We start from the raw sequence: 17,453 nt of genomic DNA on the forward strand, positions 1-17,453 counted from the left end.
ATGAAATGAAAAGCTGTATTATAAGGGATGGGTGGTCCTGGTGGGAGACCCAAGTGTTGATCCAAGAACTGGTGCATTGATAAAACCATTCTGTGCCTTTCTCTCTGGGTTTAGGAACAGCATCTCATTCCAGGGTCAAATTCTTGGGTGATGAAATCTGATTGGTCCAGCTTCAGTCAGGTGTTTTCCTCAGGTCCAATCAACTGTGGTGAGGAAGGTAAGATCACCTAAACCTCAGGCAAGGGGGATCATTGTGAGCTAGGCGGTTATCTCTGGAAAGTGTCTAATAAAGTTGCAAATTCACTGGAGACCTTAGTGAAGCCATCTTCCCTCCTGGGACTCAGTTTTCTCATTTGTGTCTTGTTTACCATTATATTTGCTATGCCTGGCACATAGTAGATGTTTAACAAATGTTTGTTGAATGAATGAATGGGATCAAGCCATCTCTATATTACCTTCTAATTCTGATAGTCTGTCTTCTAGAACGCTTATATGTGAGCTGTGGGGGTTATGACAGCTGACAATGAGGAAGAAGAGGGAGAGGTGGGTAGGCAGACACTGGTTGGAGGTGTCCAGGGGAGCCAATTTAAGCAGTCCTTTCTCTGGGCATCTTTCCAGTGTCAATCCTCTGTCCTCACCAAGCAGCCTTCTGGACAGAATTTGGTTTCTCTAATGGACTCTGCCCCTGGAGCGTTAGTGCCCTTTATAAGTTAAATTGGCTTCCTGACAATAGCCAGCACGGTGTCCTTTGGTAAACATGGTCTTAAAGAGATGATCCTGGATTTTTTTTTTTTTTAAACCCTGGATTTGACTCCAATGTCTGGAGTCCAGACTCTTCCAGTTATTATATGACCTGAGTGGGTCACTTAACCACTCTGAACATCAAAGTCTTCATCAGCCACAGAGATAGGAGAATATTTGTTCTGCCTCACTCCTATGAGTGAGCTTGAGGGATATTGCATGTAAAATTATCCAAAATAATTGAACTACATTTATGCTGTGCTAAAATGGAGGATTTCGTATAATCCCCATAAGAATTTTAAGAGATACCTACTATTATTTTCCCCATTTTTTATAAATGAGGAAACTGAGGGTCAGAGGTTAAGTAACTTGCCCAAGTTCACACTGTTGATGAGCAACAGAGCCAGATTCAGAGCCATTCTGAACCACTAAGCTCCATGGCCTTTGTCAGTGGCCCAGCTATAAACAGATGCATGACAATGTGGTGGTAATTATTATTACCAGAGCCTAAGCCCCCTTGGTCAAGCTTAACATTGAGTTTCCTGACATGGGACCTAGGAAATCAAAACTTGGACTCCAGAGAAACAGAACTTCAGAGTTTCTTCCCTCAGGAAAAAAAAAAAAAATCTAGAAAATATATGAATTAAGAAATCTCTAGGCTGAAAATGAAAGAAACTCAGCTCAAACTAGCTCCCTCCAAAAAGGAGATTTATTGGCCGCCATCCTGGGAGGTGGTGAGGGTGAGGAACCTGGAAGCTGAGCTCCGAGCATCTGTGAGGCACTTTTTGTCACCGTCTCTCATAGTTACTGCTTTGTGCACGCTGCCTGCCTTCTCTTACACTTCACATGAGCTTCTTCTCCTGGGAGAGAGTACAGCCGCCAGCACTCCCAGGATCACATCTCAACAGCTCCACAACCAGAGCTGAGATGCGATTTCATTTCCCAGCTAGAGATTAAGAATCTCACTGAAGCACTCCATTGGCCCAGTTAGGGTCATGTGTCCTCTCCCCTGAGCCAATCACAACAGCCAGGAGCATGTGATTCTATGATTGGCTGCCCAGCTTGGGTCACATGCCACCCGTGTGAGCAGTGGGAGTGAGGGGCAGTGGAGGTGGCAACACAGATGTGGGCTCTGTGGGGGTAGGGGGAGGGCAGGGCTCTGAAGACAGTGGTCACCGCAGTTTATGTTCTCTCCAGCTGGTGACTCCACACTTGGCTTCCTCCTTCTCAACCCACATGTAGTAATAAAAGTCACCTGGTGGGCTGTTAGTTTCATATTCTTGTGTTTTTCTTCAAAGGTGTTCAGGTGGTCTTCTAGGTAGATGGGGGAGTGGGTCTGTCCTTTTCTGCAAGCCACTTCAGTCATGGATGTACCTCAGCTTCCTTGCCTGCAAAATGGGGCCGATGGAGCATCTGCCCAACTTCCCTTACAGGGGTGTGTGAGGACCACAGAGCTAATGGATGTGAAAATTGCCTTAGAAAGAACAAAGTGCCATATTTACAGACACAGGATGTATTTATTGATTTATTTATGCTGCTTTGTGTTCCAAAAAAGGATTTGAGGTAGTTTACCAAGATGCACACAATACAGAGGGATAAAAATAGATAAAGTGATAGAGCAAAGGGAAACAAGGGTAGAAGAATAAAATAAAGCCAGGGAAAATGCTGGTACATGGAAACTTATGCTCCAAATCCCTGAACAATTTCAGATCTGAGCTTTCTCATGAACAAAAATGTGGGAAGCAGGATCAGTTACAAAAGGTACAGCAGCCATTAAGGTGAAAACATAACAGCATGCTGGGAAAGCTCACACAGCTTATCTTGGCACTAATATCTGATCAAGAGGGTATTACTGATATTAATATATCATGGATATGCATATTCAACACTATTTAGATCTCTGTCCTTTCGTTTTCACGATGTCACTTGACATCTACTTCAGGGTCTCATGTGGATTCATCATTTATGATTTGATTTCATTTAGCTAAAAACCTGATACCAATTAAATAGCAAGCGAAAACATCCCTTTCATCTCTTTTGGTTTTCTTTTTCTGGTAAAATGAGATTGGGTGCATGGAGTGGTACATGAGTTCCCCAGTGAAGTACAGGACAAAAAAGTTCGAGCATCTTGGCTTCACTGAAACATATAAAAATCACCAAGACATAAAACTGATCCAAGCAGGCCATAAAGACACCACTGCCTTTGCCTCAGAACTTGGGCTATAATCTGCTGTCCTGGAACAAAATGCAAACATAAATCAGCCTCCACTGTATTTTTAACCACCTACGAAATTCTTCATTTCCTGCCTGAAATGCTTCTGACAGTGAACGATTCCACTCTCCCCCACTCCTGCTCTGAGAAGGTGCCCTCGAGGCAGTGGTGGGAAGGGGAGGGCTGGGGTCCAGGTCCAGGTCAGGACAAGCCCAGGATGGAACAAGGGGTAAAAAAATCGACCCAATGGTCTCCATGACAAATAAGCCAGGGCTGTGGCTAGCCCTACACAGTGATTTTGTGCAAAGGTGAAAGGGCAACCCTGTAGGCATAGGAAGCCCCTTGGGGTCCCACCTGGGGTGCCCTCTTCCCCATCTTCACCTAACCTAATCTCATCTATCCTCTGGGACCCATAGCCTCCACAAAGCCCACAGCATTCTCTTTTTTTCTGAGTTCCTAATGCATCAACAGTACGTACCAGACAGCTGGCGTTTAATTATATGATGTCTGGTGTTCATTTATTTCATGTTGTCAGTCTGTCTCTCTAACTAGATTGAAGATAGCTTGAGGGTAATGATTGGTTCTTATTTTATATGTCTACCTTACAGCCAAGGAGGGCGCCTTATGTCTAGATGCTTCACATATAACAAGGTCATTAAAACAGAATCTTAGGGTGTCTAAGCTGTCTAGTTCACCCTCCTGGTCCCTGTGCCCATTTCACAGATGAGGACATTGAAAACCAAAGAGGAGGCTTTATCTGTCCCAGGTCATGCAGTGAGAACCCAGCCTAGCCAGGAATGAACCCGTTCTCCTGTCTGCCAATGCAGTGCCCTATTTCCCTTAAACACTTAGCTCTAAAACTCACAAATAGTTCAGAACCACAGCCCACTGGAGAACAAAGACAGACAGACAGCCGGCCCACAGTAATCGATCTGCATATGGGCAGTTTCCAGCACAAAGCCAGGCCAAGCCGGCAGTAGGCTCGCCAGACAGCCCCCATGGGAATCAAAGTTGGTTTTTGTATGTACCAGGGGGACAAAAGGACCTCAGTGGGTCACCTGGGGCTTTTCAGCCTCCCCAGCACCATAGGATCACACTGTCTGTGATGCCTGGGCACATGAAACCCATGATTGATGGGTCCTTCCACAGGAAGGACGAGTAGAGAGGTGGAGAGAACATCACAGAGAGACATTTGTGTATGTTGTGTATGTTGGGGGCTGCCTTTTGCTGTGAACCCACTTGATAGCAGGAAACCACCCAAGTATTTGCCCCAAACTCCTAGCAACAGGTATTTTACAACAGTGTCAAAGCTGATCGAAACCAGTATCAAAATAATAACCAAAAAATACAAATGGCAACAGTTGCTAAACAAAACCCTATACTAGAAAGCTGACAGCAGGGGCACCTGGGTGGCTCAGTTGGTTAAGCGACTGCCTTCAGCTCCGGTCATGATCCTGGAGACTCAGGATCGAGTCCCGCATCGGGCTCCCTGCTCGGCGGGGAGCCTGCTTCTCCCTCTGACCCTCCCACCTCTCACGTGTGCTCTCTCTCATTCTCTCTCTCTCAAATAAATAAATAAAATCTTTAAAAAAAAAAAAAAAGAAAGAAAGCTGACAGCAGATGCATCAATCCTGCTGGGTCCCTGCTGGTCATTCACAAAGCACAGCACTGACCACTTCGTGATTCTCACGATGACCCTACAAGCCTGGCCTCATGAGCTCGTTTCGTTTTGCAGGCATGGGAAATTATAGTTCAGAAAACATAAGTGTCATGTCCCCAGTCACACCACTGCTAAGTGGCAGAGCTGGGGACTGGAGTCCAGGTTGGTCTCCCCCATTCCCCTTACACTACAACCCACCCACATATGCTCTTATTCCAGCCCAATTTCAAGTATTTGTCCCCTTACCAGATCCACGGGACAAGGTCTGGTGTGGAAAATCTGAGGCTCTTCCAAAGAAAGATGACAGCTTGCCCAATATTTCGCAGGGGAATGCTGGGGGGAGACAAGGAACCGAAGCCCACTTAGATCTCCCTGGCTTTTTCTGGGTGCCAAACAAATGCATAAGAAGCCACTTCTAAAAGAACACAGTGTTTTTCCCCTCTCTTCTCACCTCCCCTGGGCCTGTGCCTGTGATAATTGGGAAGTACAAAGTCTGGTTTTTCTGGGATTGGAACCAATGCTGTGAAGAGTGTTCTGACAATAAATGCTGTTGATTGACGGTTGATGGACAATGTTCTTGAGCAAGTTTTTCCTGTGCTGGGTGTTAAGCTGAGAACTGCTCTAAACAACTGCTCAACAGCCTGCTTGCTGTTCAGACAGAATCTACTACACTTTCCCTCTGTGGGCCTCAGTTAGGCCAGGCGAGATGATATCTCAGGTCCTCTCCAGCTCCATTACTCAATGACTCTATCAAGAAGAGAACACAGATCTGAAAACCTTCCCCCCCCCTCACCCCCCAGACCTTGAGTCAGGGTTATCATTCACGCACAGAAACACAAGCTCCAATAGAGAGGTCAGAAATAAGGTGTTTGATTCTGGTATCATACACTTTGACCCAATAATTCCACTTGTGTGAATTTACCTTAAAGATCTATGTACACAAAGATGTTTGCTTTGGCATTTTTTGGAAGTAATGTCCCATAGAATAATGTCTAATACAAGAATGGTATGACTCACTTGGCAGTATATACAGCTATCTTTTCAAAGGATGATTTGAAAGACATGAGAAATTGTCTATGACTGTTTTTTTTTCAAGATTTTATTTATTTATTTATTTGACAGAGAAAGAGAGCATGCACACAAGCAGGGGGAGAGGCAGAGGGAGAAGCAGGCTCCCCACTGAGCAGGGAGCCCAATGCGGGGCTAGATCCCAGGACCCTGGGACCATGACCTGAGCCGAAGGCAGACGCTTAACCGACTGAGCCACCTAAGTGCCCCTATGGCTGGTTTTTAAATTGCAATTCAGTATCCATTAATGGGTCGTGAAATGAACTTAATAGGTCTCCTGCCACCAATTCTTTTTTTAAATGAAACAGACTAGAATAGAAAATATCAGAGTACATCACAGGTGGTAAAGGTGTTTATCAGGAAACTAGTTTCGCTTATATGGATAACTGGGCCAAAATACCCATAGTACTTTGTATCATAGGGTCACAATTAAAACATCTCTAAAGGGGGTGCCTGGGTGGCTAATTCGGTTAAGCATTGGTCTTCGGCTCAGGTCATGATCTCAGGGTCCTGGGATTGAGGCCTACGTTGGGCTCCTTGCTCAGCTGGAAGCCTGCTTCTCCCCCTGCTCGTGCTCTCTCTCTGTCAAATAAATAAATAAAATCTTAAAAACGAAACAAAACAAAAAAACCTCTAAGGACATAGGTCTACAGTGTACTGTACAATAGGATTACAAGAGTGTAGAATACTATATCTGAGACCAAGCCTAGAAGGGAATACACAGGAACAAAGATAGGAACTGTGTTAAGAGTGGTAGGAGAACGAGTGTTACTTTTCATTTATAAGTTTTCTGTGATGTTTGTAGGCAGGTTTTTTGTTCTTTGTTGTTTTTTTTAAAGCAATGTCTACACCCAAGATGGGACTTGAACTCACAATTCCAAGATCAAGAGTCACATGCTCCACCTACTGAGCCAACCAGGAGCCCCTGTAGGTGGTTCTTACAATAAAACAATACAAATGAATAAGAACACATGACCAAAAAAAAAGGAATACCCACAGGTCATTATCAAAGCCCACAGAGCCAAGAGGCTCAAGGTGGGGCTTCCTGGGGAAACAATGCTTCAGGATGGGCCTTAAATATTGGACAGAATTTGAACGGGGCATAGGGGATGGCCTTAAAATAAGTAGGGTGGTCACTAAATGGATGAAGGGTACAGAAGGATAAGATGGGGTGGAAAACAAATGTCTCCGTGATGTAAAATGGTTTTGAACGAGGAAAGAAAGGAGCAGCCCCAACTCTGGACGGTGGGCCATTGTTCCTCCCTGGCCAATCTAATCCTCCTCTCCCCACCTCGCCAGAGACCTCAAACTAGAGGTTGCCCCTCATAAACATGGCCGCGCCAAGCTGGTCACGCCCCTCAACGAGGTGGTGACCTCCAGTGGCCCCACCTCCCGCCGCCTCTGCGGCCAATGAGAGGGAAGTACGAGGTTGGCGCATGAGTGCTGCCGCCAGTGGGTGCGTCCAATAATGACTGGGGGATCCCGGCAAGTAACATGACCAAAAAGAAGCGGGAGAATCGGGGCGTCGCTCTAGAGGTGAGGGGATAAGTGGGGGGTGGGCCGCGTCGTTAGCTGCCTTCTCCCCGCGGCGGGGTACAGTGGGTCGGCCTGGCGACAGGTTGGAGGAGGGGCTGAGGGGAGGAAGTGAGGGCGACGCGGGTTTGGGAGAGGGACGCGAGGGGCGCGAGAGCGTCCGATGGGGTACCCGAAGGTGAGGGCGGGATGGGGGAAATGGAGTTTGGAGAGCCCGAGGGGGCACCAGAGGTGGGGACAGGGTGAGGGGACCTCCACAAGGGAGGAGCCGTGGAGGTGAAGAGGAAGCCCCGAAGCGGACGGGACGCGGAAATAAGGAGGCCCCGAGGGGAGACGTGTGATTGAAGAGGACGCGAAAGGGGCGGGCCCTCGAGGTTTGGGCACCCCAGAAGGGTAGATACCTGTGGCTGAGGGCCCCCCAAAAGTGAGAGAGCCCATATTATTTAGCATATTACCAAATGGCTTAAACATCCCCTGAGATGGGAAATTTTTCCTCTGGGGCACTGAAGCTCGTAGCCAGAAAATTACTTCGGGAATCTGTGGGAGTTTGTAGAGAATTCTGGAATGATGACGTTCCCAAAGAGCTTAAAAATAATGTACTGCATGTGGAAGGGAAAGAAAATTGAGGCATATTGAGCAACTGCTACGTGGTACTTTATTTGCATTCTCAGTCAGCCCTCCCTACAAGCCCGTGAGAGTTTTAAACCGATGGGGAAACTGAGGTTACAGGCAGAGCCCAGGCTGAAGCAATGGAGGAGCTGAGATGCAGCACAGGTGATTTGCCCTCTACTGCGTCTTCTTTCTTCTGTGTTACAGTTCCCTCGATTACTGTCCCGGTAGTTAACAGAGAGCTACAGGGGGATAGTCTTCGTGAGCTTACTGCCAGTTCAGTAGTTCTCAAACTTCAGAATGTATTAAGCATAATTTGCAGAGCTTGTTAAAAATGGAGAGTTGAACTGTCTCCCACCCCGAGTAATTCAGTAAGACTTCGGATGTACGTTTTCAACGAGTAATCTGCATTTTTTTAAGTAGACTCCATGCCCAACGTGGGGCTTGAACCCACAAACCTGAGATTGAGAGTCCTGTGCTCTACCGACTGAGCCAGAGCCAAGCACCCCCAGGAATCTGAATTTTTTTTTTTAAAGATTTTTTATTTATTTATTAGAGAGCACATGAGAGTGGGGAAGGTCGGGAGGGTCAGAGGGAGAAGCAGACTCCCCGCAGAGCAGGGAGCCGGATGCGGGACTCGATCCCGGGACTCCAGGATCATGACCTGAGCCGAAGGCAGTCGCTTAACCAACTGAGCCACCCAGGCGCCCAGGAATCTGCATTTTTGACCAGCTACACGCACCCATGCTGTTGCAGGAGGTTTTAGTACCACCCCTGAGAAATATTGGCCTACCTGATACAAAAAAAAAAAGGTTGGTGGAAATACGAACCTCCCTCTAAAAGAGAATTTGAGTGGTAGAATGAGGTGGCACTGTGTGGTGGGAAAAGCATAGACTTTATAACCTGATCAGGACAAAATAAGCTGCTGTAACAGAGAAACCCTAAAATTCAGTGGCTTCAGAAAGTTTATTTTTTTCTAATAGGGTAGAGCAGAGATTGACAGATGTTGTCTTTAAATGGCCTGATAGTACATTTCTAGGCTTTGTGGGCCATATGGTCTCTGTTGTAACTACAGTTAATCCTAATTATTCACGGATTCTGTATTTGTGAATTTGCCTTCCTGCTAAAATGTATTTGTAACCCCCAAATCAGTACTTGCAATGCTTTTGCAGTAATTCACAAACAAACCTGTGAAAAATTTGAGTCACCTGAGGCGCAGCTAAGGTCGAACAAAATAACGCTCTGCTATCTTATTTCAGCTTATACTATAAACAGGTGTCCTTTTTGTGGTCTATTTAGTGCCATGTTTTTTGTGTCTGTATGCTTTTTGTTGGTGATTTTATTGCTTAAAATGGCCCTCAGGTGTAGTGCTAAAGTGCTGTCTAGTTTTCCTAAAGTGCAGGAAGGCTGTGTTTGCCTTACAGAGATATATGTTAGATAGGCTTTGTTCGGAGTTGAGTCATAGTCCTGTGCTGTTGGCTGTGAGTTCACTCTTCATGAATCAGTAATATATATTAAATAAGGTCTCTGAACAGAAACACACAAAAAACAAGGTTTTGTATTGATCACTTGATAAAATTGTTATGACCAGAGGCTCATAGGAATCTGACCTGCTTCGGTATTTGCTAATTCATTGTTGGCAGCAACTTTACAGAACATAACTACCATAAATAAGGAGCATCAACTATGCTTAGATAAGCTATCTTAGCACGAAAGCAACCATAGACAATATGTGAATTAATGGGTGTAGCTGTGTTCCAATAAAACTTTATTTACAAAAAAAAAGGCAGTGGACTGTATTTGACCCCTAGGCTGTAGTTTGCCAATTCCTGGTCTTGAGTGGTTCTGCCATATTCCCCTCATATTGTGACGCTGCCATCCCTTAGTGCCTTAATGTCACCTCATGAATGAAACTAAGTCACATCCCATTGACGTGTCCACTGGCAGGGAAAGAGTGAAGGAAGCATAAGCATCACTGTCTTTTTTTTTTTAAAGATTTTATTTATTTATTTAACAGAGAGAGACACAGCGAGAGAGGGAACACAAGGAGGGGAGTGGGAGAGGGAGAAACAGGCTTCCCGCTGAGCAGGGAGCCTGATGCGGGGCTCCATCCCAGGACTCTGGGATCATGACCTGAGCCGAAGGCAGACACTTAACGACTGAGCCACCCAGGCGCCCCAAGCATCCCTGTCTTAAGAGTCGTTGGCCCAGGGGCGCCTGGGTGGCTCAGTTGGTTAAGTATCTGACTCGTGATTTCAGCTCAGGTCGTGATATTGTGGGTTGTGGGATCAGTGGAGAGTCTGCTTGAGATTCTCTCTCTCCCTCTGCCCTCCCCCCACTCACATGCTCGCTTGCATGAGCTCTCTCTCTTTTCAAATAAATCTTAAGAAAAAAAAAGTCATAGGCCCAGAGTGCCCACTTACCGTTGGCAAAGATGCGAGATAAGACTCTAGACCTCACCCAACTGCAAGGGGCTGCTGGGAAATTCGTTCATTGGCTAGGAGGCCACGTGCCCAGCTACAGCTCAATCCCTGTGGAAGAAGGGCCTAGCATGTTTAGTGGACAGCCTGAAGTCTCTACTGCAGATTGCACTTTACCTCAAGTGTGGTGGCTTTTTAAAATTCTTTATTTAAATTCAATTTAGTTAACATATACTGTATTATTAGTGTCAGGGGTAGAATTTAGTGATTCATTGGCTGGATATAACACCCAGTGCTCATTATGTCAAGTGCCCTCCTTAATGCCCATCATCCAGTTACCCCATCCCCCCACCCACCTCCCCTCCAGCAACCCTCAGTTTGTTTCCTATAGTTCAGCATCTCTTACGGTTTGCCTCCCTGTTTTTATCTTATTTTTCCTTCCCTTCCCCTATGTTCATCTATTTCTTAAATTCCACATGAGTGAAATCATAGGGTATTTGTCTTTCTCTGACTGACTTCGCTTAGCATAATATCCTCTAGTTCCATCCACGTCATTGCAAATGCCAAATTTCATTCTTTTGATGGCTGAGTAATATTCCATTGTGTGTGTATATGTACACACACCACATCTCTATGCATTCATCTGTTGGTGGACACCTGGGCTCTTTCCATAGTTTGGCTATTGTGGACATTCCTGCTATAAACATTGGGGTGCAGGTGCCCCTTCGAATCACTATGTTTGTATCCTTTGGGTAAATACCTAGTAATGCAATTGCTGGGTCATAGGGTAGTTCTATTTTTAATTTTTTGAGGAACCTCCATACTGTTTTCCAGAGTGGCTGCACCAGTTTGCATTCCCACCAACAGTGCAAGAGGGCTCCCCTTTCTCTGCATCCTCGCCAGTACCTGTTGTTTCCAGAGTTGTTAATTTTAGTCATTCTGACAGGTGTGAGGTGGTATCTCATTGTGGTTTTGATTTGTAACCTCAAGTGTGGTTTTGAGGATACCGTATGTGTAAAATACCAGCCAGTGGGTCTCCAACCCCTCTTCCTTTGCCCACCTCCACTACAGAGGTTAGAAAAGCTCAAGAGATGCTTTCCCAGACTCAAGTGTGTTTTAAGGAGACCATATGTGTGAAATACGTAGCACACGCCTTGCTCAAGGTGGAGATAAGCAACAAACAGTGCCCTTATTAGTATCCTTTATAGTTCTTTTGCAGTCTTCCATCATGGCTAAGTCCAGCCCCCTTGTTCGGACTTAGTTTCATTTTCTGTAACATGAAGACCTTGAATTTCATCAGGGGTTATAAGTTCATTGACCATGATCCAAATACAGATCACAGAGGTCTTTTGTTTGGCTGACACAGGTTTCTAAAATGTTTTAAATTTGGTGGACAAATGCTCTCCTAGTGCATTTACCAGTCACATTCACCCTTTTTTTAAATCCTATCAATACCAATGTAGATATTTACATTTGTGATCTTGGTCTCTAAGGTTACTTTTTGCTTGGATATTCTAAGATTCGAGATCTATAACTGCACCTTAGAAAAAGCTTGGCATCTGGCTGTCTCCCCACCTGTTCCTCCGTTGCCCCCAACAGATCTGAGTATTGAATGTACACTGATGCTCAGTAGCAGTGGATATTGTCCTCTTATTAAAAGTCATGTGCTCAGAGCCAATGAAGTGGTGATTTAATCAAAATGTTTGTAATCTGACGAGTGCAATAAAACCCCCACAAGTGAGTGATCTCAGCACCTGCAAACAGTCTCCACTTGTTGTAATGAAGCAATTACCAAGCACGCAGCACTCACCCCAAGGGCTGGCTTGGGCCAGCTGTCCCGGGCAGTCACCTCCCAGGACAACCAAGGCACCCCCTAGCAGCCTCCACTCATGTCTCCTCTCAAGGTCTTTTTATTCCAACTCATTTGCCACCCTGTAAGATCTCAGAGTTGGAAAAGACTGGCTACGAGTTTAGCTTCTGAGAGTTAATTCTAACTCTCAGAGAATAATGAGAGAGCATTCAGATGAGAAATCACCAGCTTTGCTGATTTTAATGTGTGGAAGGAGGGAAAGGCTGCATTTCGGTCTTAACTGATAGGATTTTGGCTGATGTAAACCCTGTTTCTGTTTTTGTAACCTCTGATAGTAATGAGCTGTTACTTGGTCATTGTACTTTTCTTTCACAGCTAGACCATTCAGCTTGGTGTTTTCAGATGCTTCAACAGCCAGTGGGTCTTAACAGGTGTGTGGTGTCTTAGCTGACATCTTAAGAGGGATAACTGGGTTAGATCTGGTCCCTAGTACAAAAATCTGTCAGTTTGGAAACTTTATAAGGTACAGAAAGCTGACCTAAGTAAATAGGAATATACCTTCTTCCCCATAACAAATTTGGAGGTAAATGGCCACTGGCATTGGTTCAAAAGCTCAGCTAATTCAAGGCTGGTATTTCTGCATTCTCTTAGCTGTTTCCTCATATTCACAAGATAGCTGCCACAGCTCCAGTCATCATATCCAACTTTAAGTCAGGAAGAAGGATAAAGGGATTACAACACTGTCCCTTTTTTTTTTTTTTTTAGATTTTAGATGAGAGAGAGAGCTCACAGAGGGAGAGGGAGAAGCAGACTGGTTGCTGAGCAGAGAGCCCGATGTGGGGCTCAATTCCAGGACCCTGGAATTATGACCTGAGCTGAAGGCAGACGCTTAACTGACTGAGCCACCCAGGAGCCCCACAACACTGTCCCTTTTATCAGAAAAGCATAAGCTGCCCCAGGAGTCTTCCAGCTGACTTCTGGAACATCTATCTCATTGGCCAGAACTGGATCATGACCATCTCTGGCTGCAATGAGTATGGGAAAGCATCTCTTGAGCTTTTCTAACCTCTGTAGTGAAGGTGGGCAAAGGAAGAGGGGTTAGCAATCAGTGTTGTGTTGGCCAAATAATAGTATCTGCTATAGGGAATAAAGTGAATGGGAGTCATTTAAATTCACCAGAATCATAACCAGAAAAAGAGGTGGTAAATTGAGGGGAGAAAATTACCTAGGCAGGATGAGCACAAGAGGAAAGAACCTTGATGTTGTAATTATTTGTTCAGTATAAGCCACTGCTGTAAGCTCTCTGCATAGGGAGGCAGAAGCACCAAGTTGTTGGTTTGCAAACTGGCCCCCTTCCATAGAGGACAGAGAGAGACCCAAGAAAGAGGCAAGTGACTCCAGAGGCAGGTTTAATAAGCAAGGGAACTTACAGGTGAGGCTTGTCTTGGGCAGTGAGTAAGAGGAATAGACCTCCGCATCCGCCCGCCAAGTCTTCAAAGTTTGTGTAGAGGCCTTAACTGGGTTCAGTCACGTATACTGTCCAGATGGTCTCCATAACACATGGTCTCTCAAGGCTATGTCCTTGGAACAGCTCCCACTCTGGGAACAGTGGGCAGAACATACATTCCAAGGTCAGTGGAGGGATGAGGAGCCTCCGATTGCCCTGGTCCCGGGCTCAGGTTAACCGGTGGTCACGTCCTCTTCGTCACCTCCTCCAACGCAAAGATGAAGAGAGTCACAGTTCTGGAACAGGCTGTGCACAAGGCTGGGGGGCATCTAGCAATTTTCTAAGACAAGGGGCAGAAGCAGCTTAGTGGATCATCAATAAATATTTACTGAATTGGCTTGAGTGGCTGGAGGAAGCACTTGAACCCTCGCCCCTGCCGTCTGGGCCCCGTTGAGTGGTTCACTGGTCAGAGGTTAGGAGGCCACTGTGGGGCAGACAGTTGGACACCACCTTGCGGGGGAGCCACCCGTCCAGGGGCTGGGAGGAGGGCTCATGGCATGCAGACACTGCAAGGGCCGCTGACCATTAAATGAGCCTCACCTGCTGCCACGCGCAAGCGACAGGTTGCCATCGGGCAGGTGATTTCTCTCGGCAGCCTGTGTCTGGCTCCATTCCACTTGACGGGGGTCAGGAGACTAAAACCTCATTACCTAACACGGCTGGATGTCAGCATGTGTGGAGTGGCTGTTTGCCAGCATCTTAATTAATGAATTCATAAGGCATGGGGTGGATGCCAGCTCTTGAATAGTGCTTTGAGCCTTTCAGCGATGAAGAAGCTTTTGCTAATTTATCAAAAAAATTTATATTGGGGGAAAGAGGAGAAAACAAATCCCAAACAACATTCTGGCCCAGGGACAGCTGAAGGCTTCAGGCAAGGACTGACGTGGCTCTCCTTGTAGAGCTGCTCAGCACGCCAGAAGGTCTCACAAGGTCCCAGAGCTTGCATTGCAAGCGTTTCAGCAGGGCCCCTCATGTGCCTGACCTGGGGCGGTGGAGGAGGGGGCTGTGAGTCTCCAGAGAAATGACAAGCCCTTTGGCTCTCTGCTTTTCCTAAAAATTGTTCCTTGATTAAAAACTGGGGAGGTTTACGGTCTTCATCGGCTCAGCCTGGGAAACAAACTTCTGATGATTGGTGGAGACATGGATGGAGGTTTTTGTCTTCTGTCGCCACAGAGCCCTGAGCCTCCTCCACAGGAAAACATCCCTTCAGCAGCGTCAGGGCAATCGGCCCTTTAGGGTTTGAGGCTGGTCACTTGGCACATCAAGGCTCATGACCCTCATGTGACTTGGCTATGTGGCCTGACGGCCTCAGATGGAAAGCCCCAGTGCTCTTGCCACAGACCATCTGGACAGGTGTTCTGGCCTCTTTACCCATAATGTCCTGGAGCCTCCCTGACGTGTGAAAATTTCCAGAAATCCAGTTCCCAGGCTGCTGGGGCTGGAGATAAAACAGCTGAGTTGGCACGTGAAAAGAAAGGCCTTGCTACCCACTGGGGAAAGAAGGGCTTCTCCAGCCTACCTAGCTCACCTTTCTCCTCAAAAGGGTCTGTTTTGTGTGAATTTTGGAGGGTGCTGTGGCAGTTTAGGCACTCTGGGGGAGGGTGCCAGGGATGTTTGAGAAGCCGGAAGTTGAGGGGGGCGGTAATTGCCTTCAACATGAGGACAGGCGCTCTGCTCCCGTCTCACTGTCTCCAAGCAGATTTCCATCGGGTTCTTCCCTCACAGAGAGTATCTGTTACCTGGACAGAGAGCAGGCAAAGCCCTTGTACAGATTATTCAGAGTAGAGAATCTGTTGAAAGCAGATCAGCAAGCTTAGATTGGCTTCGACTGAGATGTGGAATGGCTTTGTTCCACAGAACCCTTCTTTGTCATGACTGTTTTCATGAGGGATTTTGGAGAAAGAGCTTGAAGTGTTGGAAAGAACATAAGCTCTGACGCAGGAAAACCTCAGACTCAGACCCTCAATTCTGCCACTTCCCAATTACATGACCTTGCTTAAAATCTACACTGGGAGTTTGCTCCTCTCTAGAACGGAAACAGTCCCTTCTTTGCAGAGTTGACGCAGACATTGGTAGCCTACACGAAGCTGCCACAATGCGCCTGGCCTGGGGTACGAGGAGTGGTGGTTACTCCAGGAGCTGAGTGGCTTAGGGCCAGTATGTGGGGCGGCAGCTAACAGCACAGACTCGGACTGCCCAGCCCCCCCCCCCATGTACCTGCTGTGACCCCGGACAAATGACTTCATCTCCATGGCCCGAGCTTCCTCATCTGCAAAAGGTGAATACAGGAGCTCCCCCTTATCCATGGTTTTACCTTCCAAGGTTTCAGTTACCCGCAGTCAGCTCAGCCTGGAAGCAGATGATCCCCCTTCTGACATATTGTCAGAGGTGGATGGCAGCCTAACGCTGTGTCACAGTGCCTACGTCCTTCACCTCATATCACCTCATCACGTAGGCATTTTTCACTTCGTATCAGCACAGGAAGGGTGAATACAGTACAGTAAGATATTTTGAGAGACTGCATTCATATAACTTTTATATATGGCCTTTTGTCGTAATTGTTTTATTATTAGCTATTGTTAATCTCCTACTGTATCTAATACATAAATTAAACTATCATAGGTATGTGTGTATAGAAAAAAACATTATATACAGTTCAGTACTGTCTGTGGTTTCAGACATCCACTGGGGTCTTGGAGCGTGTTCCCAGCAGATAGGGGGGACCGCTGACTGATGCTACTCCTACCCCCTCATAGGGTTATTGTGAGCATTCTGTGAGTGAGGTGCTGAGAACAGTGCCTGGCATACAGTGCACACTATAGAAGTGCTGGCTGCTGCTGGTAGTGTGGTTTAGTTTTGCGTGGACTTTTGGCTTCTGGGAGTTGCTTTGACTTGTGCTGTGCCATCTAGCTACCCCCACACCATGCTCTCTATTAGCAAGTACCTGGCCAGGCAGCTGTAGGATATGCCCCATGACCACTGCCTGACTCCTGAGTTAACCTGTTCCAGCAACTTCTGGCAGTCACTGGCCAGAAGCTCTTGAGAGCCAGGCTGGGAAAACCAGAAATAACTTCCTAAACCAGAAAGCAGAGTGGCCTGCGTAACCCAGAGCTCTAAGTCCTGAGGGTGCTTTCTGCACTTTCCCAGAAGAAAGCCTGGCCCTAGACAGTGGCTTGGGTGGGTGGGAGCCACCTCCCAGGCTGTCAAGATGCTCACGGGAGCACCATTCAGCCACCCTCAGTAGGAGCACCTGCAGCAGGGAGTGTGGCTCGTGCCTGTCAGCAGGATATGAGCTGTGCACGAGGGCCTGGCAGCTGCCAAACCCCCATGGGGCCTGACCTGACCAGTGTGCTGGGCAGTTATCCGTGCGTGAGCTGGCACTCGGGTTCACCATCGCCAAAGAGGCCTCACTCGGGGTTTCGATTCCAGGAGGCTCCACACTCCTAAAAAGATGCCTCACGGGGATTTCAGACGAATTTTACAGTTTCTCTTAACACAGTGGTTTTATGGCGTTATGGGACCCCAGGGAGACTTCCCTAAAGCTCTGAGAATAAGGTGTTATTCCCCAAGTCAGCTGGCAGAGGGGATTTTGCTTAGCTAGCTCAGGGCTCCTGACCGGCAGGTACAGCACGTGAAGCACGCGGCACTCGGAGCCGCATCTGAAGGGCACTTGAGGAGGGCTGCAGGAAGTCTCTGCCCCTGGTGACTGGAAATGGAGAAGCCTTCGCTTCCCTTGGCACCTTCCCACAGGATCTGCGGCCCCACTTGGCTGGGGTGGGGCCTCTGCGGACCTGGACTGCCTGCTGCCTGCTGGGCTGACTTCAGAACTTCACATTCTTATGCAGGAAATGCCCCCCCCCCCCCCCCCCCCCCCCCCCCCCCCCCCCCCCCCC

At 47.1% G+C, this 17,453-nt stretch overlaps 1 protein-coding gene across 1 annotated transcript in view; it reads left to right on the forward strand.

The window, feature by feature from the left end:
- The first annotated feature begins 7,132 nt into the window (after nt 1-7,132).
- The window catches only part of CCDC167 (coiled-coil domain containing 167), a 17,637-nt gene continuing 7,316 nt past the window's right edge, over nt 7,133-17,453 (forward strand). Inside the window, exon 1 of the mRNA XM_021684703.2 lies at nt 7,133-7,217. Coding sequence (XP_021540378.1) covers nt 7,176-7,217 — 42 coding nt within the window. The 5' untranslated portion in view covers nt 7,133-7,175. The remainder of the gene's footprint in view (nt 7,218-17,453) is intronic.

Source organism: Neomonachus schauinslandi, chromosome 8 (assembly GCF_002201575.2).
Source record: "Neomonachus schauinslandi chromosome 8, ASM220157v2, whole genome shotgun sequence".
Lineage (NCBI taxonomy): Eukaryota > Metazoa > Chordata > Mammalia > Carnivora > Phocidae > Neomonachus > Neomonachus schauinslandi.